The sequence below is a fragment of the Indicator indicator genome, chromosome 32 (assembly GCF_027791375.1).
Source record: "Indicator indicator isolate 239-I01 chromosome 32, UM_Iind_1.1, whole genome shotgun sequence".
NCBI lineage: Eukaryota > Metazoa > Chordata > Aves > Piciformes > Indicatoridae > Indicator > Indicator indicator.
The window spans coordinates 1,598,691-1,625,153 of NC_072041.1; the positions used below are offsets into that span (position 1 = coordinate 1,598,691).

Here is a 26,463-nt window from a genome sequence, read left to right on the forward strand (position 1 = left end):
GTTATTTGCCCAGATGAAGATCTGCCATAGCCCTACAGTTTATCCTAATGCACCCACAGAGACTTTCAAAGCTCCCATAAACAGCTTCCTCTTCCCTTGCTCCCAAAGGACATCCTGCACTTGCTTCCTACTCCTGAATCCTGACAGACTTCCCTATTTTGTCTCCTTCCCAGCAGCACACTGCAGCAGCCCCAGAGTCTGTGGCAGCCACAATGCTGAAGCTGCCAGTGCTGGGGAGGGAGTGGCTGGAAGAAAGAGTCATGAAGTCAGAGATGAAGCTTCTTTAGAAAGGAGCCCCAGGTGAATACAAAAATGCATTTGTGAGCAAGATGAGCTAAGACAAAGGCTTTTTGCTTTGTAACTACGGCAAGACCTTTTTTTTTTTAACCCACTTCTTTAACCAGAAAAATTAATATTCCAGACATTTTTCTTCAAAACCTACATATAATCTACCCTATTAGATCCTTAAATACTTGGTGCAGCTATTTCATCAACCAAGAAATTTGATTTTTTTAATTCCAAGACCACTTAATACTCTGATTCTAAGCTACCAAATAGCAATTATACTTTCAGTTGAGACGAGCTCAGCTTCAATAATGCACTGCATGTGGAAGAAGCAAACTTAGTCTTATTAGATAATAGCATTTCTAAAGCACCTGATATGTGTAGCCATTGTCACTGCTTACAAACAGGAAAACTTGAACACAGCATAAGTCAGTCCCAATTTTTTCCCCATGTTTGGCTTGCCTCAAACCTAATGGTTCAAGACCCACTTTAATCTACTAATTTAATGAGTTTTCAATTTCAGCTCTTACCCAATATTTGCTGGTATGAAAGAGAAAAAAAAATGAAGGGACAAAAGTAATGGGTAAAGCCCCTTGGCTTTCTCTGGCTGTACCTCCATGATTCTCCAAGGCTTTCGAGCCTGGAATGTGTCCCAGAACTGAATTACTGAAAAGCCAGTGACTAGCATGACTTTGTAGTAAACATGAAGCAGTGCTCAAACAGCTGCTGTTCCAACTGTGAGATGTGCAGGCACCTAACTGCACAAGATGTTTCTCAAGGTACCTGTGTACTCTGTCCAGACATTGCATCAGAAAAACTAAACTAGCTCAGAAGTCTTCACCTCCAGTGCACCCCAGAGGTAGCAATTCTGTGTATGGAAACAACCAGGACCTAACACAGCAGCACCAATTCCTGCAGATTTCCAGTACTTCTGAAATGTAAAGAACTTGCCCTGGGCAGGAGACATCTGTCTGGGACAACCTGCTGTTTAATGCAATAGCCTCATGTAAAATTGTTTGGGGTTATAACCATGCAGCTCTTAATCCATCAGTTGGATCATTTCTCACCTGCAGAATTGAAAGACACAAACTAAGTCCTGACAGCTTCATCAAATTATGGAATGGTTTGGGTTGGAAGGGACCTCAAAGATCATCCAGTTCCAACCCCACTGCCAAGGGCAGGGATACCTCCCACTAGGATCAGGTTGCTCAAGGCCTCATCCAACCTGGCCTAAAGGAGAGGACGTTTGCAAGTTCCCAGTGAGCAGCTTGTCATCCCAGTTAAACATGTCTTTTGATTGAACTGAGGGCTGGCTTAGCAAGAGCAGCCTGAGAGAAATGAGCATCAGCTTCCTGGGGCATCTCTGTGCTATAAACCTTTTATTTCTCTTTTGTTCAGTAACATACAGGAAAAAAAAACCAAACAAACCTAAATTTCCCCCTTAGCTACAAACTCTTCTTCTGTTGGATTTTCTGTTCCTAAACAACAACCCACCCAAATGAGGGGTAAAATATTAGCCTGATGAGTACTCCAGGAAAAAATGTATCAGCTAATTACTGGAAACTTCCCAATAGCCTTTCCTCCCCCCCTCCATAACTTTGTATTGCTGTTTGCAGAGTTATCCTGTTTTCCATGCTCCATTTGAGCATATTTTACCATTGTGGACCTACAAAGGAATTTACATTGCACATAACCAGGCAGGCTTCAGCATCAGCTGTCAGCAGGATGAAAGAAAGAGCAGAGAAACATGTAAGTTAAAAATATTTCCAACCCAGAGGCATTAGAATAAATACATAGAGCATGAAAGAGAAGAAAGGTTTCAAGGCCTATTTTTTCCCTGTCAAACTAATCAGAAGATTTCCAAGTTACACTTTCCCCAAATTACTCTTTAACACTCATCTCTTCTGATATAGTTAAGAGGCCATAATCCTTCAGTAGAATGATTCCAAAGACTCTGATGTGATTTCAGGTTTCCATTTCATAGGACTGAAGGTTTCTAATGTTCTCACCCTAGTACATTAAAAGAAAGATTAAAAATATAAAAAGAATTTTTGCACTTCAGCAGCACCAAAAGGACTGCTTGTTTCAAAGTGGTCTTCTAGCCACAGAGCAACAGGGAAAAAAAATGTATTCAGGCAGTTTCATTCCGTAAGATCCCATCAAACCAAGAAAGAAGAAATCACTCAAAACAAGAGAAAAGTTTTGTAAAGTGAAGACATGAAGAAATCTTTAAATCAGTCTTAAATTGATTGCAAGCTGCCCAGGGTTTGGGCAACCTCAGTAAATGCTTGGAATAAAGGATGGCTCAGCCTTCAAGCACAATCAGAGAAGGGAATTATGTTTGCCTTGCCACAGATCTGTGTGAGACCTTAGGCCATTCCTTCACTCCTGCTTCAGTTTCATGAAATTGGATTTAGAGCATTTCTCTACCTTAAGTTAGGCAAAGCTTACTCACTACACAGACTGCCTTGGCCAGATCTAGACTGCTTAGAAAGCCTTTGCTAGGCAGGGATTTGATCCCTCCCAGTGCCACTGAAATTCTTCTTTAAATAATCTCTCACAGCCCAAGAGAACACTCTCTAAAATGCCAGAGCTGCTGGAAGGTGATGCTGAGATGTCCCTGGCCCAGTGCTGTACAAAAGTCAGGGTAGCTCAGCGTGATGAAAACTATTGATTCATCTTCTGCTTAGGTCCTTCATACAGCAGACTTTTTGATTGCAGAAGCATACAGACCTCCACAAGTTCAATAGCTCAATAAATTGGGTCAAGATCAATAGAGTGCAATGTTGAACAAACAGCTCTTAGCATTGCAAAAAAAAAAAAAACAACCAAAAAACAAAACAAACCATGCCAGACATGGAAGTTTTTACTAGTAGCAGTTATTGGAGGTTCTTTGATACTTTACTAGGTTACGTTTATTAGAGGAAAGGTAATCAGAAGGGGAAACATCACTTTGAGATTAACAAGTACAGCAGAAAACTAATCTTTGTACCATGTGCCTTTGTATTATGTAACAGCAGAAGATACCTGATGTAAAGCCTGTTCCTATGAATAACAATTTCTCTGAGCTGTGTTTCTGGAGCTCTTTTCAATTTACCAAATGGACTGTGTAGTATCTCCCAGCAGAGTGGAAACAAAACAGCTGCTGAAGTATTTACAATCTCTCGTCCTAGGCTTCATGTCAAAGCTCCAGCAGCTCAATCCTCCTTCTTTTACTAAAAATTACATTTTAGTTTCTTACCTTAAACATTTGCTTGACTTTTTGTCGGGGCAGGTTGACGTTCAGCTTGTGCATTAGCTGGAGCACTTCACTAATACTCAGGCTGCCATCCCCATTTTTATCTGCCTCATCAAATGTCTGCTTCAACCACATTGAACAGGAGTTAAGGAACAGGATGGAACATGAAGGACTATTTCTGATTGTGTATATTATTTTTTTCCGTGTCAGAAGATGCTATAAATGAGACTGAGAATGAAAGAGACAATATAGAACTCTCCTCATGTTATTTCAGTAACACTTTCTAAACTTGCTATGCTCAACATACAACACATGCTCCTTACTCACACTACAGCACAGAAGTAGTAACTTCTGAGCAAATTCCATGTTGCATCACAGTTTGTCCTGTACAACCAAGTGAAACAGATGTAACAGTACCTGCATGTCCTGCAGTCCACTCCAGTCACTCAACTCCACATCCTGCCCAGAACAATCCTCTGTCTCTGCTTCAAAGCTCTGAGCCTAGTGCTCACTTTTACAACACAAATACTCATGCCACTGGTAGCTCTCCACCAAGAGGCAATGCTCTCAGATAGTGTCAGAAGGATATTGGTCTCTGGTCCTTTGGCGTTTTGAGAGGCTGTCTTCATCGCTGATCCCTGCCATCAGGTACTTCAGGCCTGTGATCCAGGTGCGTGCTTCCTCTCCACTGGAAGATACCAGGTCAAGAGATTCCATGTGGTCTCCATAGTAGATGCTGAAGCAGCAGTTGGGATCAAAGCTGCCATCGGCGTAGCGCTGGAAGATCTCTGACTGCTTGCCCTCACAAACCTCCTGAATAGAGTCGATTGAAACTAGAATGGCAAAAAACATGTAGCTCATTAATGACTGTGTGCATGGCCTAGACCAGACAGGATGCACTTATCCTGTGGAGAAAAGACCCAAATCTCATGCTGCAAGCTCCCCAGTTCACACAGGTTTTGCCTGCAACTCATTCACAACACCTGCAGCCTGCTTAGCTAACAACAGCAACAGCGTTAACTGGGATCACCAAGACATTTCCTGCCCTTCAAATTCAAGTACAACATTCTCCTTGATCACCTGTGAGTGAGGCAAATCCTTCCTGTTGGTTTATTTACAAGAAGGCAGGACCCTAGGGAGGATCAGAAGAAAGGTTCTGTGGCTGACACTCACTTTTGGCTTTCTCGTTCTTCCGAGAGGGTCTCCAGCGGATGCAGGACTTGTGCTCATCTAAGTAGTAGAAGCGAACCAGCCCTTTGGAACCACCCCGGAGCTTGACCATTTGGGTACCAGTCTGCATGGAACTCATACATCTTTCCACTGGGGAGAAAAAGAAATTGATATCAGTAAGTTAGACTTTGCTCCTTTAAAAAAAAAAAAAAAAAAATCACCTTTACAGGAAGAAAAGACACCAAGTAGCTGCCAAGTGAACAATTCTTGGGAAGAGGCTGCAAGAACAAAACGGAGCAGATATTATCTGCACTGATCAGTGCTTTGGGGAAGGCACTCAGATACTGCGCTATCAGTATTTTATGGTTTTATATCCTATAACATGAATCATAGAATGGCTCAGGCTGAAGAAACCCTAGAGATCATCTACTCCAACAACCCCCACCATGGGCAGGGACACCTCTCAACTAGGCTCAGCTGCTCGAGGCCTCATCCAACCTGGCCTTGAACACCCCAAGGGAGGAGGCATCCACAACTTCCCTATTCCAGAGTCTCAGCCCCCTCATACTGAAGAACTTCTTCCTCAGCTCCAGTCTAACCCTGCTCTCCCTCAAACCATTCCCCCTTGTCCTGTCACTAGACACCCTTATGAAAAATCCCTCTCCTCGTATCACCACTCCTACAAACTGGCTTCTAGATGTTGCAGTAAGAATCCAACAGGTTTTTCTTCCCTCAAATCACTTAAACCCACAGTCTCCTAGGAAGAGCCTTTTCACCTATACTGTACCTAGTTCTCTGAGTTCTTCAAACCTGTTCCTCTCCCAGGGACTTGGCAACAGTGCAGCCAGCAGCCTTCAAAGCAAGCATCAGCAGAAGCAGCTGTCTCAAAGAGTTCTGCCCAGCTCAGCAGGTCTCCTTCCCTTGCCTTGGGAACTGCTGGTAAACTGAGGTTCCTCCATGTGCAGCCCCTGGGAGGCCAGCTGGGGCCATGCCTGAGCCTGCCACACAGGAGCCAGACTTTTGAGATTCATCTGTTCAAGGAGCATGACAACGTTAATGCAAACTGTGAGTGCCTGGCTGTGTCCCAGGAACGAGGCAGCCTCTCCTGCTCTGCCAGCTCTCCCATTTATTCCCCATCATGACAGAGCACAGCCTGTGACCACATTTTCCTGCAGCTTTTCTGCCTGGCCTGCTTCAGTAAAATTAAAACTATTACCATGTCCAATGTATTTATAGATTTCTCTAGACCTGGAGATGAGAAGTGTCAGTTACTAGACAGAAGAATGAACACTCATACACATCATGCATTTGCTAGTGGGTACAGAGTCATAAATAAATACAAGGAAATTTTGAGGTCAGGCTCCTCATTTATGACTCTGTACGTACAGATTAGAGATGCAACAGTGCCCAAACTAAAACACTTATTCCATGTATCCCAAAATGCATCAAACCCAACACAATTCCTCAGGGTGATTCAAGTCTACCTCTCAGACAGAGGCAAAAGCCCTCATTAGAAGCAGGTTAGAGTAAAAAGAAAATGGAAACAAACAAAAAAAAACAAACCCAAACAAAAAAAATCTGCCAGTCCTGTGCTTTAGAGCTCATATTCAGACAAATTCAATTAATTTACTCAGAAAAATAAGATTCAACAAGATTAAACATGAAAGCAAATCACTAATGCCAACAGAAAAATTAAATGTAATGGCAGTTCTGTGGAGTACATTGTTTGTAGTAATAAAATAGTTGCAGAGAGAAGGTGTTCAATTAAGAAGCTAAGAAGAAGGTGCCTGCAGCTGGAGGAGGTAACAGTCTTGCTATTTGAATCTTACAGCCACACAGCCAGAGATACATAGAATGGTTTAGCTTGGAAGCGACCTTAAATATCATCCAGTTTCATGGGCAGGACACCTCCCGCTAGCCCAGGTTGCCAACCTGACCTTGAACACCACCAGGGAGGGGGCACCACAACCTCCCTGGGCAACCTATTCCAGAGTCTCCCCACCCTCAGTGTAAAGACTTTGTTCCCAACCTCCAGTCTCAGTAGAGATGTGCAGTGAAGCACAGACTTTTACCTGTCTGCATGCCTGCCAGCTCAGAGCAGCAGAGAGATGGGAAGACAAATCAGCAGGAGGAAAAAAAAAATTACAGTGACTGACATCAAACCAAAAATAAAATACTTTGTTTCTGAAGTCTTTCACAGCATGTAGAAACACACTGAGAAGACAAGTAGAACTGCTTTCCCTTACAATTATTCAGACACCTTCTGTAAGGATTTACTTCTGTACTTCAAATCAAAATCCCTGTCTTGCAATGAATATTTTTTTGGGGAATAAAGGCTCCTAGCTATCTTCAATTAAGGCTGAAGTTTTCTTCTTGGTTTAATGGTATTTTGCACTTCAACAGCACCTTTTTTGCAGAACTCAGTTGAGGCTCAGCTCTCTTTTGATATAATGAGCTGCCTCAATTTGCATGTGGACAAAACACAGGCAGGGAAAGAAGATGGATCTCTGTACTGCAGCAAAAGGCAATGTCACAGCAGAGCAGGAATGAGGGATGTAGAACATTCAGTCCCATTCTTGTGTTCTTACAAAGTGACACCAGGCTGTGGCCGTGAAAAGGCTCCAAATGATTTTTCATAGATCATAGCAACATTTATGATTAAGATAAAAACTTCTAAAGTAGCAATAAATAACAAAGCTACACAAATCATTAATCCCTACACCATTTGTCCTGATAAGACACCAAAAAAAAAAAGAATCCTATTTCAGCTTTATTGTTAGAAAGATGTCCCGACGTCTGTTAATTAATTAGCTATGGTTCAGCAGCATCATTGTGTTTTAGGAGGTTCTGAGTTTGATGTAAATGTGTGAAGGAGTGGGAGTATTTAAGCATGTGAGGATGAAAAGAAGTATGAAGGATTGAGTCATTCAGTATTTTTATACCTGGAGCAGTGTGGCCAAAAGATGCAGGTCCAAAGTTCAGTGTGGCTCTAGGTTAGGTTGTACAACTCTGGCCCTAGCCTGTCTCCAGGTCAGTACCACACAAAGCTGCTGAGTGCTGCCCTGGAACAGATTCTGACAAGACATAGGCCTCAAAACAACCTCTAAGAGAGGCAAATGAACTTCAGAGGCTTATCTCTCCTCAGGGCCTCCAGAAGATGCAGCATGCTTGTGACCCTAGAGAAACCCCTCCAGTACCTGTGCACTGCAAGCTGCTCCCTTCCAGTGTCACTGAACCACAACAGCTTTGCAGCATGCAGAAGACTCCCACACTTGTCAGGCATTCAGCACTGCAAACCCATTGAGGGATAATAATTGCCGTGGGGTTTTAAAAGTCCCACTGGAAATGGTTTTAGCAGAATAGTAGGGCATGGAAGGGAGCTCTGGAGATCTTTCACCCCAAGCCCTCTGCTAGAGCAGGACCAAGTACAGGAGGCTGAGCAGAATTGCATCCAGGTGTGTTTTGAGTATCTCTCCAGGAAAGGAGACTCCACAATCTCTCTGGGTTTTGGAGCTAGAACTGGCTCCATAGGTAAACCAAAAGAACTGACTGGCTCCAACTATTCCTGCCAGGAACAGCAGTTCCAGTTTAGGTAGGAGGCATCGAGCCCTTTAAAATCAAGATATAACAATATAAACCAGGTAATACAAAGAGAATATATCCAATGCAGTGTGGTGGGGATTCTGTTCAGCTGCAGAGCCTTGGGATTAGAAGACATTTTGAGAACCCTGTGTTTGAACTGTACAACTGATTCAGGTGAGCTGGAGGAATCTCCATGGCAGTTCATCACACCACTGTCACAGTAAAGGCTCCCAGAATGTCACTTCCAACCTTGAAGACATTCACTCAAGCAAAGGGTCTTATCACAGGAGCTTCAACATTAACTGGTGGCTACAGCAACCTAATTTGCTCCTTTCACAGGCACCTACACTAAAGGAATGCATTAGTAGTAATTCCTGCTTGACACATTGCTTATGAATCAAATGAATTGCTATTAAAAACAACTTCTGTTACTCTGAGAATTCAGCATCCTATGGCTCATCACAGAGGCCAATCATCCTCATTTGTTTTTAGTCTTTAAACTTTACTTGTTTTCTATTTATTCTTTGTAATCACATATTTGAAGTGCAGTCTTCACCTTCCGATATAAACTCATTGAGGGAGGTGCTGGTTCAGTTTTCTGTTACATAAAGTCTGGACTGTTCTTGCTGGGTGGATTTTCATTCACAGACACACAGAGAAACCTCAACAAAATAAAAAAAAACCACTAACCAAATCAAATAGAGAAATAAAAAAACAGAACCTGAAACCACCCAAAAACCACCAACAAAAAACCCCAAACAACAAAAAAAAAAAAAACAACCTAAAAATCCAAAAAGAAAAAAAAGACAAAGAATAAAATCAACCTAAAGCTCCCAAAAAAAAAAAAAGACAAAAACCCAAACCAACCTAGAACACCTAATAAAACAGTAACAAAAACAAACAAACCAACCTAAAACCCCTCAAAACCAATAACAAAAAAGCCAAACCAACCACAACAAAAAATAAAACTACCACCAGAAACATCCCCCAAAACTAACCCCCCTAAGGACCAGAAGAGGAGATGTTTTCAAGCAATGAGTGGCATGCTGAAGGGTTAACCTAAGCTATTTTGTGTGCTCGTAGATGGGGTAGGACAGACTGCTCCACATCATTACTCCAGGATCCAATTAACAAGCAGGCCACATGCAACTTCATTAATCTTCATTTTGCATCCCTCCAGCTTGTGAGCAAGTCCTTCTCACCTTTTAAACCAACCATCTAAGTGCTAGAACTTTCTCCCTCTTACTTGCTCTCACTGACTCAAGCCTCACTAAATTTCAGGACTCTTTCACTGACAAAGGAAAAAAAAAAACAAAACACCTTGAAGCATTGTGAAAGAATCTTTATCTTTGCCAAAGGACACTTCTGTGCAACTCCTCTTGCTACATAGGAGAAAGAATGCAGACAGAACCCACCCTTAGAGCTCACAACCCCTAATGAGATCTTAATGGGATATTAGGGTGCCTAATTCAAGGTCAGTCTGTCAGCTCTCCCTCCACCTCTTGGTTGAGACTCCATCAGCCAGCTGGATCCAGGGAAATGCAGAAACAAAAATTCCCAGTGGTCTCTAAGCTCTCTGTATCTTGACCTTTCTTGTTAGAAAAGGTATCTTTGATTGCTGAAGCGGATAGATGTGTAGAATGTGTAGCGGATAGAGATGTAGAAATGCTGGCAGATAGCAAACCTGCCTTACTGTGGGTATGGAGAGGGAGATAAACCCTCTCTGTGCAACTTCCAAAACCTCTGTACATCTTACAACACACAACTTTGCACTTGCTATTCCTCAAAGTAAGGAAATCAGTAATGAAGTGAGAACTGAGAAGTTTCTGAAGATCAGGAGAACTGAACCAACCTCCACATGAAATCAGTAAGGCTGCATCTTAACTCCCTGCTCCCCAACTCTCCTGGCTAGACAAAGGTGTCACTGAATAGGATGTAAACACGAAAGCTTTCAAGATGATACCACCTTGTTGAGTTCAGGGGCAGGTGTTCAGCCTGCATCTTACCAAAGTGGCCGATTTTCCATCTTGGAGAAGCTACAATGCTGCCACCAACCCAGAAAAACTCTTCGGCCAGACGGGCCACTGAGAACTTGTTTTGAAGCAAGGGAGATTTTGAGGCATCCATATCTGAGAGAAAGGGCAGCTTCAGAACTCAACACAAGCACTGATGGCAGACATCAACAGACATCAACATTCTGCAGGACACATTTTCAATGCAGTAGCCTAACAATATAATCAGGAAAACCCAAGGTAATCAATCAGTGACTTCCAAAATCCAGGGGTATTTTTCCGGTTGTTGCAGAGCAGTTTCTCAGTGGATTTAAGCCCTTGTTCAGAATCAGAGGATTGAAATCCCAACAAAATCTGGTTTTGAGGATTGGGTTGGTTTCATCTCAATGTTTGAGAGAAGACACATGGTGGACACAGACAGGGCCATGAGGCAAGAAGGCAAACAGATGAATCCATTTCTGGACAGAAAGGCCTCTTGATGATTTTCCTTTACGAGCTGCTAAGCATCCACCAAAGATATGACACCCGTTGCTGCTTCCTCCTTCCAAGAGCAATTTCTACATACAGGAACCCCTTTAGATATTTGGTTACTAGTAGCTTTGCAAGTCCCACTCTTGCTGAGGACTCTGCTTACTCTTCAAAACCAACCAGCAAGATCCACTGCAGTAAATAAGTGTAAAGTTACTAGCACAATCCATTCCCCTTTCTGCCCTCCTGAGCCATCCTTGCCTTTCACTGTGGATCTGTCCAGGTGCTTAAGCTCTTCAGTCTCTCTCCAGGTCTGAAAACAAAGGAACAATTGCATTTTCTTCTCACAGAGCTCTTCAAAATAGCATTGTATCAATCTCCATCTTCTCTCAGGAGGTTCTCCTCACTATTTCAATGGACACCCCTGATAAAAGAAAGACATTTCTCTCCAGGCAGTAAAAACTCTACACGATGCAAACACAGCAACACATGTTTGCTTCAAATCCTAAATCCATCACAGGCACTAATCCTAAAGCCCTGCTTCTGCCCTATCCAGTCAAAGGATTTAGGTGACAGTTACAGCTGTAGTGGAAAAAAAAAAAAAAAAAAAAAAAGGAGGGGTTTTTAAACCATCCTGCTTTCTTCTTTGCCTGCTAGCAGCATCTCTCCAACTCACAACCCATTTTGGAATGTCTTTGCACACTGACACAGCCCCATAGAAGATGCTTGCTTAGGACACCAGCCAGGCAGCCAGACTGCAGACCAGAGGCTTGCACAGAGAGCAGGAGCAGAGCTTGCAAAGCAACAGAGAGAAAAGCAGGTAAGGACTGATTTTCAAAAAGCACTAAGTCACTGCCTCATTCCATTTGAAATGCATCCATTAAACTCCACATGCAGAAGTCTATCATTTGTTAGCACTACCTCTTAATCTACATTAAGTTTTTTAAGTACAAGACAATTGCTGTTGCCATCTGTGATCTGCACAAGGAGCTTCTTGCTTGATGAGCTAAACACAAATTGCCCGTTTAAAAACACATTCATTAAGTGCTTCCTACTCCTCCTTTCACAGTTTGAAAAAACTTCAGAGTAGTTAATTCTAGAGATGATTCACTCTCAATTAGAAGTTGTTTATTTCACCACCTATGCCCAGAGTTCTTCTGGTAGGCTGGGCTCAGAGTTTAACCAGATTAATTCCAAAGCAAAAATCAAACTGGGTCTGCACTAAGGGTGGATGGTGGCAATAATGCTACTTACACTCTCGTCACATCCTGCTATCTATTCAAACACTTCAGCACCTTTCCTTTCTCCTAAGGCATCTTCCAAGAGTCCTTCAGTGAGATGACTGCAAACTAATTGTCATCAGAGAAGAAGCAGCTTCTGTAAGATGCTGAGAACCCTATATCCACACAACAGATCTGCTACACAAGGCAAGAACCCATGAAGACCCCAACCATTTTTTCAGATGAAGCAAGATCTAGCCAGAATGAAATTGAGAAATTCAGCTGCTCTGAGTGTCTGAAATCAAATCAGTAAAGAGCTTTGTGGATAATTTCCATGGTATAGAAATAACATTTTACATGGTGAGAATGCCATTGCACCTCACAGGGAAGGAGATAGAGCTCAGCTTTGAAGTTCTCAGTTAGAAGGAGATGGAGTTAAGGTAAACTTTTGCAACAAGTCTAAAGCATTTGGTTTAGCTCCTTTTTTCCCTTTTATCTCTTGCAGCACTACTCAGGGTTCCTTGCAGTCTCCCAGGCTGTACATGCAACAAAAATCTCAGTATCTGGCAGTCTGTGTGCCAGGCCTCAAAAGGCACTCCTCTTAAAATCCAGAAATTAATTCTGTAAGGACATCCTAGATTCTGCGTTAACCATTTATGTGTTAGCAACCTGGGGACAAGGGGAAGGGAGAAAAGGAGTGAAAAGTAACTCCTGCTGCAGCACTCCCTGAAATATTAGTTTCACAGCTCAGAATTCGAATTCTACACAAGCAGGACTTTGGATGTGGATTTGTTTTTTATTCAAGCACAGGGAAAGGCCAGTGATTTATAGCACCAGGAGAAGAAATTTCAGTGAACCTACTCATTGAAACTATTTAACTTGAACTACTTCAGTGTTAAAGTGAGAATTGTAATCCAAAGCCCACCCAGAGAAGTCTGATTTAAATCCTTTTCATTGGCACTATCAAGCCATCCTTCAGGCCTGCAAAGAAGGGTGAAAAAAAGGGAAAAAATAAAAGCTTTCAAAAAGCTCCTTTAGGTAGTGACCGTGCTGGCTAGCAGGTAAGAGAATGGGAGAGCAAGAGGAAATCACAAAGGGTTAAAAGTGACATAAGCCCTCTCCCAACTCTTAAGCATTCTGAGCTGAGTACTTAGGATCTAAGCCTCTTGAAATGGGTTTCTATTCTTGCCTCACTTGACATCCTCAGAAAAATCTTACTCACCTGACACAACATGCAAATTAAAGACTTCTTTCCATGGCACTTTAGAAATTTATCATTCCCTGGGTGTAACAAAGGCTTTTCACATCACAAAGATCTGGGAACCAACAATGTTTGAGTCTGCAGGCTGCTCTGTGGCTTAGTTAAAAGCAGAACTCAGCCAGAACATCAAAAGTCTGGCAAAAGAAGGAAGTCACTTCAAGAATGTCAGAAAAGCCAGACTCCAGCACACAGAGAAAGAACAGCCTGCAGCACACAGAGGAGCACAGGACACATATGGTTTGGAAGAGGGAGAAAAGTGAGGAAAATAGAGAGACAAATGGGTTTGTCATTAATGCAGTCCACCAGGAAGGATGGATCCCTTCTCAACCTGCACCTTACATTGTTGGGGGAAGGCAAAAGTGTCCAAAATTATTTCATGCATAAAGACAGAGCTGGAGCCTGCAAAGCAGAAAAGACAAAACTATAGATTTCAGTGTGGGAAGTGCCAAACCGATTTTTCTTTTGTCTTCTGTACATCAGGATTCAAGCAGAAGACAAAACAAGGATGCAACCCAAGGTACAGCAGGCTCACAGTGCAGCAAGAAGCAGTCACCATTTCTACACTCCAGCTGGCTCCTAGTTGAAGATGTCACAGAAAATGCTTCAGAAGTAGTTTAAAAACCTAATTTTCAAGGTTCAAACTATTGCCCACCAGAGACATTTAATATTCCATACCTGATGCTGTAATTGCCCTGGAAATCCACAAGGATTAGCCTTGTAACTTCACAGCTGTCCTTGCATGAACACACTACAGAGCCAGTTTAGCAGATTAACAAACTCATGTCAGCACAAGAGGCTGCTTCTAAAATACCTAGAAACACATGGGCAGCATCACTGATGTACTCAGTAACTCTGATACAGGGATCACTACTCCCCATCCAGGGAAATCTTGGCTGTAGAATACAAAGAAAAGGACTTGCCAACCCACAACACAAGTCATAAAAGGAAGAAACAAAACAAGTTGTGAATGAAAGCCTTCTGCATTAATTACATGAAGGATTAATTGAAATGATGGTTTTGGTAATTTCCAAGACAAAAATTCAGCGACATGTAGAGTTGCAACCAAATTCCCAGCACCTCCAGTCACTGGCAGGCTCAGAATGGCCTTATCCCAAGGGCACATAAGCTGCCTTTCCCTTAATTCTAACACAACCACTCTGCTGACCTCTGGCATGGACACAGGCAGAGCTAGAGTCTACTACAGCCTGCTGACCATCTGGACAGCAACACTAATCCACACTCAAGATTAAAGCCACATGCCTTGCACTTGCTAAGTGCAAACCAGGTTGCTCCTAGCTTCTGTTTCTCACCCACTATGCACTAAAGCTTAAGATTTTTGTGCTGGCTCAAAATATACTCCAGTTATTCAGTTGGACTAAGATACCTTGAGTATGCCTCAATCTGAAAGGCCACTGTCTCCAGTGGGAGAAACAGCACTGACTGTATCATTGCATGTCCTCTCAATGCTGGAATTCACAATGGGAAAGCCCTGAGAAAGCCTCTAGCAGCTGTTTTAGCTGAACAACCACAAAGCTGAGTATTCCCAGGGCTTTCCAAAACTGCTTAGAAAGTCACATTATTCAAATGAGCTGATCTTGAAATCCCTTAAATAACTTTATTCACATGAAAGAATATTTGTGGCATTGGGAGCCATTAGCAACATCAGCACTGAGGTAATGACAACAATTACTCTCCCTCTTTCCACAAGGTTTAGTTCTCCTGAGCACATCTATAAAAAAATATAAAAAGATGACATTATTTTAATTAAGTGAGATAAGGCTTTGTGTTTGGAGCTGTATTGGTTTAAGCTGACTGGCCCCACTAGGAGGATTGCAGTAGAGTAGTAAATTGTCCTTATCTCAGCTGGTAGTTCAGTTTTCCTGGCTCCTTTCCTCCTTGCCCACCCAGAGAAAAATGTCAGCATACAGATTTTTTTTCTTTTTTTAAGACTATAAATGTTGCTTTAAGGTCACCTTGTTTCCACCCTCTGAATTGTATAAGAAAATGTCCCTACACACTTAATTGAAGTAAGATCTTAAACTCTTTAAATGTAAAGATCTCCCAGCACTTAACCATCTGTTCAGTGACATGGGTCCTAAACACTGAAAGGGAGATTAAGGCAGGTTGGGAGAGAAGAAATCCATCAGGATGATTGAACATCTATGAAAATACCTCTAAGAATTCAAGAATCAGAGGCAAAAATGGTACAGGAAAACATGACAGAGTGAAAGACATTCAGGAAAACAAACAAACAAACAACAAACTCTCCTACTGAAATGCATCACCATAAATTGATTTAAAAAATCAACTTTGGTCTCCATATTTGGGGTGAATTTTAATACATTCTACCTTTAAAAGCTTCAGCCTTCCTCTAGACCTTCTTTTTGTACCAGACTCCTTATTTCTCCATCTGTACACCAGTGCCATGAAACTTGGAAAAATGGAACTGCACTATCTCTGGGATTAACCAAGCCTCTGCCTTCCTGCAATGCCCTCCTCAGCTTCTGTGCCATCCAAGGGACAGCTTTCTGAGGGTGTACTGTCAGTTGAGAGAAAACAGTGGGATCAAGCCACTATCTCCACCATGGTTTCAAGCTTAAAGGTCATGGTGCTGTCTTTGGGAAATACAAGCAGGTTACATGGCAGCACAGAGCTGCAGAAGCACACAGAAGAAACTGCAAGGTGCTTGCTCAGTCACAAGAGGTGCTCTGGGAAGATGCAGCTGACAGGTGAGAGCTTCCTCCACAGCCACTAGTTCAGCCTGTCCTTTGCTGCAAACAAGACGTCAGAATCACTCAGACAGGAAACGAGAAGTCTGTCTGCAGTGAGGCAAAGCAGATGGTTTATATTTAACAATCTGGAACACAGAAAGTCTTGTGCCCAGGAACTTCAGTAAAGAAGTGCATTCACCTCCCATCCTTCTGACTTCTTAGGAAATGTAACAACCAGGCATGCTCCTTCCCCATCCCAAGGACATTAGAAGGTTCCAGCCTCCACTGAGAGGCCTGAAGCACATGCAGGGACAAATTCCTTGAGTGCTGCCTAAGGACTTCACTAAATGAGAAATATCAACTCAGAGTCTCAGCAGTGAGGCATGCTTGCTTCTGCCCAGTGCTTAACAGCCTTTGGCTCACGGCAGTTACTTTAAACCCCACTTTTTTGGTAACAAGCAGGTAGCATTGCATAAGGAAGGCAGAAGGTGCATTCCTGCAGCATTCAGCTCTCTATTCCAAGGCATGGAGGCACTTTGTGTCAGCATTTCTGCCTGGGACAACTGGATTGGAGAATTACTGACACTGACACAAGGGGAGAACTGAGCTTCAGAAACCTTTTTCACTTGCTTTTTCAATTGACAGCATGAGATGCAAGTCAGTAAGAAATCAGGCCTGCAGTGTTTTCTGAAGACAAAAAAAGGCTTTCTAATCCTAATTAGTTCACTGATCCTTCTTTTGGATAACAGATGCATGATGCTCATTGTTCCTTTCACTTCACTGCACTCACGCAAGTGGAGCAAAGGTGGCTGGAGAGCTTAGCTTCTTCAGCTGACTCTTGCTCACATTTTTATTCTAAACCTCCTATTTATTCTAATCTAAACCTCCTGCTAAATCAATGATAGAAAAGCTGTTCCTCCCTCTCACAAACAGGAAGAGCACCAGAAAACAATTTCACTGAGCCTTTCCCAGGATGGTGTAACACAGGCAGCCTCCAACACTTCAGCTAAGTTCAGAGTGAGTCCACAATGTATTCACTTGAAGCCTTTAGCAGTTAAGCACAACCTTCATAAATGGAATAATTTCTCAGCAATTTTAGGATAAGGATCTGAACTTGGACTGTATTAAATGATTTTTCCAAAGTCACACAGATATATTGAGTGATAGAGATGGGCACTGACTTCAGTTCTAGGAACGATAGCAGCACTTTACCTAAAAGTAATGATGATATATAAACCAAAGCAATCATTCTTTTAATCTGTTTACTGGTGGAAAATAACTGCCCCATCTATCTTCATACCAGGACAAACAGCCTTCCAAACTGAGGAAGAAGCTGAGGGCATGCAATTACAGAGCCATCAGAAAACAAAACATTAGCCATGGAAGAAGTATTTCTATATTTACAATTATTTTGTCCTGTTAAAGGTCTGTCTGAAATCCTGGGGATACTTCTTGACCTCAGGTTTCTGCAGACTTACTCATGACCCAAGACAAGGAGCTCACTTCTCAAATCAAGATGCAGTTTGGAAGCTGACATTCTGCAACTACAGCTTCCAAGCCCTAATCTTCATCATATCAAAAGCCTTTGGTTCAGTCACATCTGAATCTGTAGATTTTGGCCCTGGAGCTTCAGGTTCTTACCCTCCCCATCTCCCAATCAGATTGTATTCTGTATTTTTACATATGCCAGAGGCAAAACTCTGTGGCTTTAGAGAAGGACTCAGTACTAATCAGAAAGTGACTGTGGAATGGTGTTCAGCCTCAGCACAAAAGGTAAAGCAGACTAACAGAGAAGGACATGAAACATCACAGAAGGTATGGTTCACCAGCACTGGGATGAAGTACAGGGAAATGAATGACAGGAAGCACTAAAGAGATATTCAAGTAATTGGGTGACTACAGCATCAATAAAGACACTCCAGACACACTCTGTTCATACTCAATTACCAGCTTGTCACTCTGAAGGGTGGGGTTGATTCTGCTTTCCGTTATGATGGTGTAAATCCTTACAATTGTGTGGAACCAGATAGCAGAATACTTGTGCTTTCCAGGTTAGGGAAGTTAGATCTCAGCTCCAAATCCAGATGAGACCATGGAATGTGTTGTGTAATCAAAGTCCAATTCACCACAAACACAGACATGAGAGGTGGTAACAGCTTCCACCCCAAGTAAAGCAATCATGGCAAACCACCACAACAAAAACAATGCAGAGTAAGCAATACCTGTTGTTATTTGACAAAGAAATAGATGCACTGACCCCAAATATTGAGTCTAGGACTATAGCCAACCATGCAGAGCAAGGAGGTAAGTCATGCACCAGCTGTTTTCTAACTGGTTTGCCAAAAAGATGAAAAAAACATCTCCTCGAATCCTAGTGTTGCAACTTCTCCCCAGAGCACAAGGATCATCAGCCTGAACCCAAAGAGTGTTGTTGGCTTTGGGTTTTCAGCAGCACGTCAAGTGAGTTTTGAGGTGATCACCTCTGAATCAGCAGCTTCTAGGCAGCCAGAACCTCTTAAAAGCAAGAGAGTGGCAAGTCAGTAGAATACTGAACTGTTGAGAGCCAGCTCTCACTAGGAGTAGTTTAATAGCACATCACAAAGACTTCTAGAGGCATTCATACATTATGGAACTACTGGCTGCAGTTGCATCACCCAAGAGAAGAATCACATTTCCTTCTAATGCTACAGAAAACAGCAAGAAGGTAGCCACCCTTTAAAAGGAAACTTCACCCAACCCTCCCTGCCTGTAGCTTCAGCTCATGGCCCGTTTGCTCTTTGAAGTTACCCCTTTTGTTTTGAAGGTGCTTCCACTAGCTGGCTTAGAACGACACCATCTGGCAGGAGCACAGCTGGTGAGCATCCTTCAGTTTCAGACCTTGTATTTTCTAACTGCATAACTGCTCCATGCATGATTCTCCAGGGAGATCCTCAGGTGAGAACCTCTCTCTCTCTCATACCTGTTTCCAGAAGTTGGAAGCTGAACCTGAAGTCATAAGAAGTCAAAAGGACTTTGGATGACAAAATTCCTCCTCCATCATACCATTGAGGACCTTGTCTGTTTGAAGCACAAATGAATCCACAATGGTACATCAGGTTTCAGAGGACAATAATTAATTAGATGAGGAATCCCTGGGCTCTCCAAACATGACAAGCTCATAACCAAAGTATTTGGGGTCTTATTCCTGAAACATTTCTGTTAGAAAAAGCAACCAATAAAGTATATTAAATGAAAAGGTTTCAAACTGTATTATTCCAATCAACTCAGTCTAAAAGCTGGGGGTTTACAGCTTATGAAGACTTGAAAAATCCACCTTCTTTCCTTGGAACAAGACAAATTCTTGCACATGGAAAACAATTTCTCACCATTGCCTCTCTTTAGCAATTCATTGAATAAAAGCTTGCATGCTTCCCAGTCTCTGGACTCTGTGCCAGCAACATGGCACAGGTAAATAAAGCCTTAAGCCAAGTTTTCAAATGTGCTTCCAACTCTCTGCTATTGAAATAAATATTGACAATGCCTACATGCAGCTCATCATCTCTGCTTCATTCTTAACTCTGAAAAGGAAAATATTGGTTAATGTTTTCCTATTCTTCTGATGCAGACAGATTATTTCAGTCTTCAGTCACCTGAAGTATTTGCCTAGTTCTCACAGCCATTAAACCTATCAGAGAGTAGAAGTTTGCTTGGATTTAAGATTGTCTGTATCAAAAAAAAAAAACATCACCATCACCAAAATGTTCACAACATACAGTGGCCTTCTCAATTTACAACAGAGTTTTCTACACGATGCTTTGTGGACATTCTCTCTTTAAAATGACACTTCTGCTCTATAATGAGACTCTTCCAAGTCAAATTGCTTTAATTTTCACATTCTTACTTTCCTTCAGTTGCTGAAGCAGCATTTGCTGCAGTGCTAAGTGACTACAGGGGTACAGTCCTACCTGTCTGCATCACCTTTTCTCATGTTGCTTTAGCTTATTTTCAGTGTCCTAATAAGAAAGACCCAGAGCAGTCAAAACCAGAGCTAATGGATAGCAGCTTTGGTTCCAACACCTAAACACAGAGATAGATCCAAACACTTTGGCAAAGTTTTCATCTAGATAGGATTTTAACTTTTTTTTTTTTTTTTAAGCTAATGTCACAACAGAAAATTGAACTTTAATGAGCTTCAAAACCTCTGGCAGGATACTCATGAACACAGGACTAGGAATGCTGAAAACACAGGAGTTAGAGCTGCTGCTCCGCCTTCCCAAAGACCTGAAGGTGTTAGAAGAGGCTCCAGTGCAGACAGGGCAGCTTTTCTGAGCACACACAAGTCACACTTCTTTACTTGCTGCATAACTGTTGCAAAGCCACATGCCTCACAGGCACCCATCACTGAATGTGCAGAGACAAGCAGCTAAGCCATTCAGTCCATTAAAAGGGATGGTGGCAAAGGGGTCCTCTCTCTGGGCTTTTAGCAAATAAATAAATGAGAACATAAAGCTTTAAAAAAAAATAAAATCTGGGCTTTTGAGAGTTGGTCTTGCGATAATATGATTTCTTATGAAACCTTCAGTACAGGAGGTATGACCTCCTCGTTCAAACTGCAGGAAACTGCAGCATAGTTTCCACAGCTTGAGGCAGTTCAGAGAAGATCGAATTCATGCCTGGGATAACTCCACCAGGGACAAGTTCAACCCCAACAGATTCTGTGCACTCTTCTTTTGATGGGTATAAACCCCCCTACATCTAATTAAAAGCAAGTCACATAATTAAAAAATTCAAACAATGCAGCTGACTCACAACAGTGCTGGAGTCTCTTTTCTCTCTTCTAATGTGGGTAGCAGAAGGTCTCTGGTTAAAAATAGCAAGCCTTTCTTCATGGTGACAGCCAGCTACTGAAGTGAGCAGCCAAGGGACACAAATATACCTGGTGCACTCCTCCTTTGCACTCTCCATGCAGCAAGAAGCAGCCATTAGAGATGCATGTATAATTAAAGGTCTGGTGGTAACAGGAGGCAAGGGCATGGTACAGCAAAGGCTGCCTTAAGGAACTGCCACATAATTGTTTTAAGCATTTAAGTTTGAATAACAGAAAACAAGTGTCCAGGAAAGCTCTGTAAACCACACTTCTCTCCACAGTCAAACTCATTTCCCTCAAAAAGGTGATGAAAATAACATTTCCTCTTACCTTTTTCTGGGCTGAGGCATTTAATGGTGCTTGCATCATCCATATTCCAGTGAGAGAATCAAGTGAACAAAACACCAGAGGAAGCAGCAAAGACCATATGTACATCACTGAGCTTTCAAAAGACTCTTTTCATCTAATGAGAAGAGCAGCACTGCACGTTGGTCTTCAGTGGGGCATCAGAAGGTTCCTAAGGACGCTTGCTGCTCCTGGGCTGAGCAAGCTCATTTTTTATTCCCTGTATAGTAGTGTATCAGGAGCTGCTGACAGGTAGAAACCAGCACAGGAGCTCAATGAATGTTACCAGCATCTCACTGCAACTCCAGTGCTCAGCCACCTGGGATAACTGTTTATTAACTCTTTGCTCCCCCACTCACTCTATGGAGGCATTTTGCTTTGCTCCTTTGAAAAAAAAGCACTGAAGGAAAAACTTGTGGACACTAGGAAACAAGGATAAAAATATACTCAGTTCCTCTGGGATGTATTTCATTCAGCAGGCAACAAACATCAAATGGGCTGCTACTTCATTTAAGAAGGGGGAAAAAAAAAAAAAGTTGCTTTTCACTTGAATCCCTCCCCTGTGTCCATACAGCATCTGCATGCTAAGGGATCCTCCCATACTGAAGTTGGGAAAGCAAGTCTGTGGTTACTGATAAAAATAGGCAAGCTGCTCTCTTTGGAGTTCTGTCTGATTTCTTTTCTTGGCAAAGAACACATTTCCTCCTCTGTATTGAATCCTACCTGTGTAAAACTACTCATGTGTTTTCCTGGAACTTCAGAAAGAAGAAATCAGAAACAATGAAAGGGATCTCTTAGCCTCACATCCAGACCACAGCTATCAAGAAAATCTGTTTATAAAATGACTTTCCAGATTCCATTTCTGTCTATCCTGAAATAAATCTGGTTTGTTGGACTCACAGGATGAACAAGCCCCTTCTCCTAACAGTGACAACTACATTGAGCCATGCATTTGATAGGGTGGTCCAGGTTTGTCCTCAAAGTAACAAGGATTTCTGTGCCACTGTTTTTATTCCCTGGAGGCAAGTACAGGTTAGCAACAAATCACTGTCTTGCATCCTCGGGGAGAAGAAAAGCAAGCGCTGTGAAAACGTCTCTAAGTCATCTGGGGGGAATACAATGACAGGAAGCTTTTGCCCTACAGGCAAGGCTCAGTGCTCTGCCTAGAGACAAAGCTCCCATGCACCAGCACCAGTGCTTCACAATTCTATCAAGAGACAGAACTAATGAAAACTTAATGCTGAGACTGATCAACTCATTCACTGATCAGCCACCCAAATGGATCTGAGCTTGGTGCTATTCCAGGGTTTACTTTTTCCCTTGTTTAGTCTCTAAAAGATTCAGAATCAGTATTTAGTTGCTGCTTCATATCTGTGGCACAAAAGAAAATGGTTTATTTCTCTGGGAGCTTTTTGCTAAGCAGTTGAAACAGCCACAGAAGAAGCATCAGAGACATTTGAAGGCATTCACAACACAGGCACGTTTTTTGAAATCAAGACAACACAGATTGTGCTCTCAAAGACCACAGCATTTTAGAGCTAAAAGATGCTCTCACTCCTAGTGACACAGTCTAAAACACAGGAGATTTCTCTTCAAAAAGCCAATCTACTGTCTCCTGAAATCAGCAATGAATTTTTATCTGGCTTTCATGGACCCCCGAATCACACCCAGAAGTGTACGTGACAGGGAAAGGTCACTGGCACTGAAGTTTGGAAAGCACAGTGCCAGCATGGAACAAATCCATGCCATTGTCAGTTCCACATTATACAGAGCATAACATGCCCTAATTCCTTCATTCTCCAGTCTCAGCTATGTGTTTCTGCTAAGCAGAGCAGCAGTGACTTGTGGCGTGCTGCTATCACAAGGATTCAGGTCCTAAGAAGGGACTAAAAAGGGACAAGAATTCTCCCAATTCCTACTTGCCCTACTATGCAGAGCAAGCCCAATATCATGCTGCTGGCCAGCTAACAATTGAAGTTCAACAGCTAAGCTGTTATGGGACAAAGCCCTGATCTTGCTTCTCCTCAGCTGAGGCTGAAGCAGAGCTCTCTGATGTTCTGCTCCTCACCCATCTGTAAAATACAGGAGTTTTTATTAGTGTCCTGAACATTCATTTGGATGCAGCTTCCTCACATGGTTGTGACTCATTAGCAACCAGAGAGATCCCAAATCCATATAGGATAGAAGCTACCACGGATCTCTACTACAGAGCCACAGCAGCACTGGCTTCATCCTGGCTGGCCACCTAGGGAAGGAACCAAGCACTTCTAGAGCACCAGCACCAACCGCCCAGGCTTTAGTCAGCAGCCAGGGCTTTGGCTTGTGGCAATGCTGTAAGGATACATTGTAGTATCAGTATATATTCCCTAATCCTTCATATCTCCAGGCTCCAGAGGTACACTGCTGTCACATAGTATCACATTTCAGTCCCATTCCCTGCTAGATACAGCAGATCTCATCGCCCAGCCCAAGGGAGCATGGTACTGCTACCGGGGACAAGCTATAGCCCCTGGGAAATGCAGCAGAGCAATGTTCTGCTGCAGGTCAGACCCAGTGAGAATGGAACATCCAGGAGACCAAGGACAGGCTAAATCATTTCTAAAAGTACAATAGTTAGCTCTTATTGAAAGCCATCAAACTCCACACCAGATAGTTCTGTGTCTCACAATTCATGGCATCACTTCAAGACCTTCCATAAATCAACTTCAACACATGTGGGTGTCTGTTCTTAAGTTTTTGTTCCCATAGTTACCGATGTACTTTACCACAGGAGAAGGCAGCAGGTGGCTAGACATGGAACAAAAATCACCACTCTTAGAACATATGAGGAGTCGGGAAGTTACAAATTATGGCTTTACTGGCAAATGGAATACTCTGCTGCACCCGGATCTAAGCTGCCATGGAAAAGCTTCAAACACCACTGAAAACTCCCAAGTGTTAGGAACATATCGCAGTCCTAGTTTTATAAATGGACTAACAGAGATCCTCAAAGACTACACTTCCTGCCCAGAGATCCCAGAAGCCACCAGGATTTTCTGGAACAAGCTCTGCTACAAGTTCTAAATGATTCATTTAGAACTGAGAGAGCAGGAAGCTGAATATGGATCTCTTCAGTCCCATCTCATCACAGTAAACAAACTCAGCTTTCCCTTGAGCAGTTACAGCCCTCAATTTACAGTGGCCTGAGTGAACTGTGCCTGCTCAGCCTCTGCCAGGCAAATTCTGCTCTTGAATTCCACACCAGCCTAGACACACAGCAGACTGTCTGACTGATTTGTACCACTGGCTTCTCAGGTGAGGCAGCAATACTTTATGCCACCATAATGTCTGCAGTGGCTTTCTGTCAACATTTGGTATTTTACAAGCTGCTCTCTACTCTTTCTCTGTCTAAGGTGCAAGCATCCACTGAAGCTGGGGTTCTCTCTGGAGCTCCAGTATCTCTATTAATGAAGGGGACTTTAATGGCCCAGAAAAATGGCTTTTAAGAAAATATTTATCAGCCCCTTGATCTGCTGATCTCAGAACACAGTTTGTCTCTCTGTCTATCAAGACTGAATCAAAAGCATTTCTTAACTTTTGCTGCAAATATATTTTCTCCACGACACTGGTTGATGTCAAAACTAATCTTCCTAAACCCCACGTTGTGTACTGCAGGTCTCAAAGCAGCTTTGAAATTTAACTTTAGGTCACTAGTAAAATCCTGGATTATTGACCAGTTTCACTGGCAAACGATGCTGTTACACAGAGCTTTTGCCCTCCAGCAGCTTCTCACCCCCTCCCCCCCCCCCCCCACTGCTGGGCTGGCCACAGCAACCGGATGAGGAATCTGAAACACATGAAGCAAGAGAAACAAGGGAGAGAGGGCAGGGGCTGAGAAAGCAAGGGAGAAGTATGATCCATGTGAGATTTACCAAGCAGAGAAACAGCATCCTCTGCTTTAGCATCACACTAACAACAGATGTGATATCGTAACTATCACAACACTGGGGTGTGGGTAGGGACACAGTTTGCTCATGCAGTATTCTGTGGGTTAGCACAAAAAAGGTTGTTTCCAGGCACAAAACTGAATTACCAACTGAATGCACAATCCCTCCATGACTGGTACTGACAGCAAAGTTCACTCCTTTCAACAGGAGCTATGGTAGGCTTACTGTTCTTTAAAATGCATTCCTGCATTTCAAATGCCAACAAGTAAAAATTTCTGTTAATGACCAGAAGGCAGCAGAACACCAAGAAAGTTGTTTCAACTGAGCTGGTTTAACCTGATTTTTCACCACAGCACATCTGAATACATATGCCCAATCTCTTATTTCAGTCCTAGTTCCTTTTCTAGCTCAGAGACTGGAGCAACTAAAATGCTTTGTTGGCATTATTTTCTTCAAAGACCCATAAATCATCTTGGCCATTCAAGGTTTTCAGGGAATTCATATTATTCCGAGAAAATCTGTAGGCTGGATGGTTCCAAATGATGCAGTACATCAAGGAAGGTTGGATGACAACTTGTGTCTAACAAAGAAGGGGAAAGGGCAATAAGGAAAGAAGTGGAAAGAGTTTCAGCTAGATCTTGGGGTCTTAGCCTTAAAAGCTGAACTGCCTACCACACTGAACCAGCACTGAGGAGCTCTCAACTATTTGGACTCCACAGTGCTACAACTTTAGCAACACACACACCCCACAGCCTTTGATACTGTAAAACATCCCAAGAAATAGAAATGCAAACACCTTTCCAACACGGTTTCAAACTTCTGACTAGGAATCTGGAAATTAAAATATCACCTGGGCCACCACTCTAACCAAAAGCACTTTGGTAAGTGGTCCCCATTGTCTCCAGTGGCTGCTGAAGACAGAGATAGAAGGCTTAGGCTGCATCTGCTCATGGCTTCTCATTTTAAGATCATTAAAAGCAAAATGTAAAATCCCCTTCACTTGCTGCTCCTCTTTGTCCCTTCAGCTTTTATAAGTGAAAAGTCAAATGCTGTCTGACACCTTGCAGTGCAATTGGTCTCACTGCAGTATCATTAAATGCCTAGCAAACTACAACCAGCCCATAAGTCAGCAATAAAAAAAATACCTCTGCCTGGCTCTGCAGATGCCTTGCCTCCAACCACTGCTGCTTCCCAACTGTAGTATGTTTGTACAAACAGTTCTCAGGCAAGAATCTGCCTTCAGGTATCAGACTGCTAAGGGAAGGCAGATCTGAAAGGTCTAGTGGAAAGGAGATGTGTTTGAAGCATGGCCCTGCACTGTGGTATTCCCAATGTCTATATTTTATGGAGAAAAAAGGGGAGCAAAAGATTTTTATTCACCTACGAAGAGGAAGTTCCT

At 42.6% G+C, this 26,463-nt stretch overlaps 1 protein-coding gene across 1 annotated transcript in view; it reads right to left on the reverse strand.

Moving 5' to 3' along the window:
* The window catches only part of PLCH2 (phospholipase C eta 2), a 73,094-nt gene that overhangs the window by 29,269 nt on the left and 17,362 nt on the right, over window positions 1–26,463 (reverse strand). The window contains 3 exon segments of the mRNA XM_054394926.1: window positions 3,527–3,656; window positions 4,113–4,356; window positions 4,697–4,843. Of these exon segments, the coding sequence (XP_054250901.1) occupies window positions 3,527–3,656; window positions 4,113–4,356; window positions 4,697–4,843 (521 nt within the window).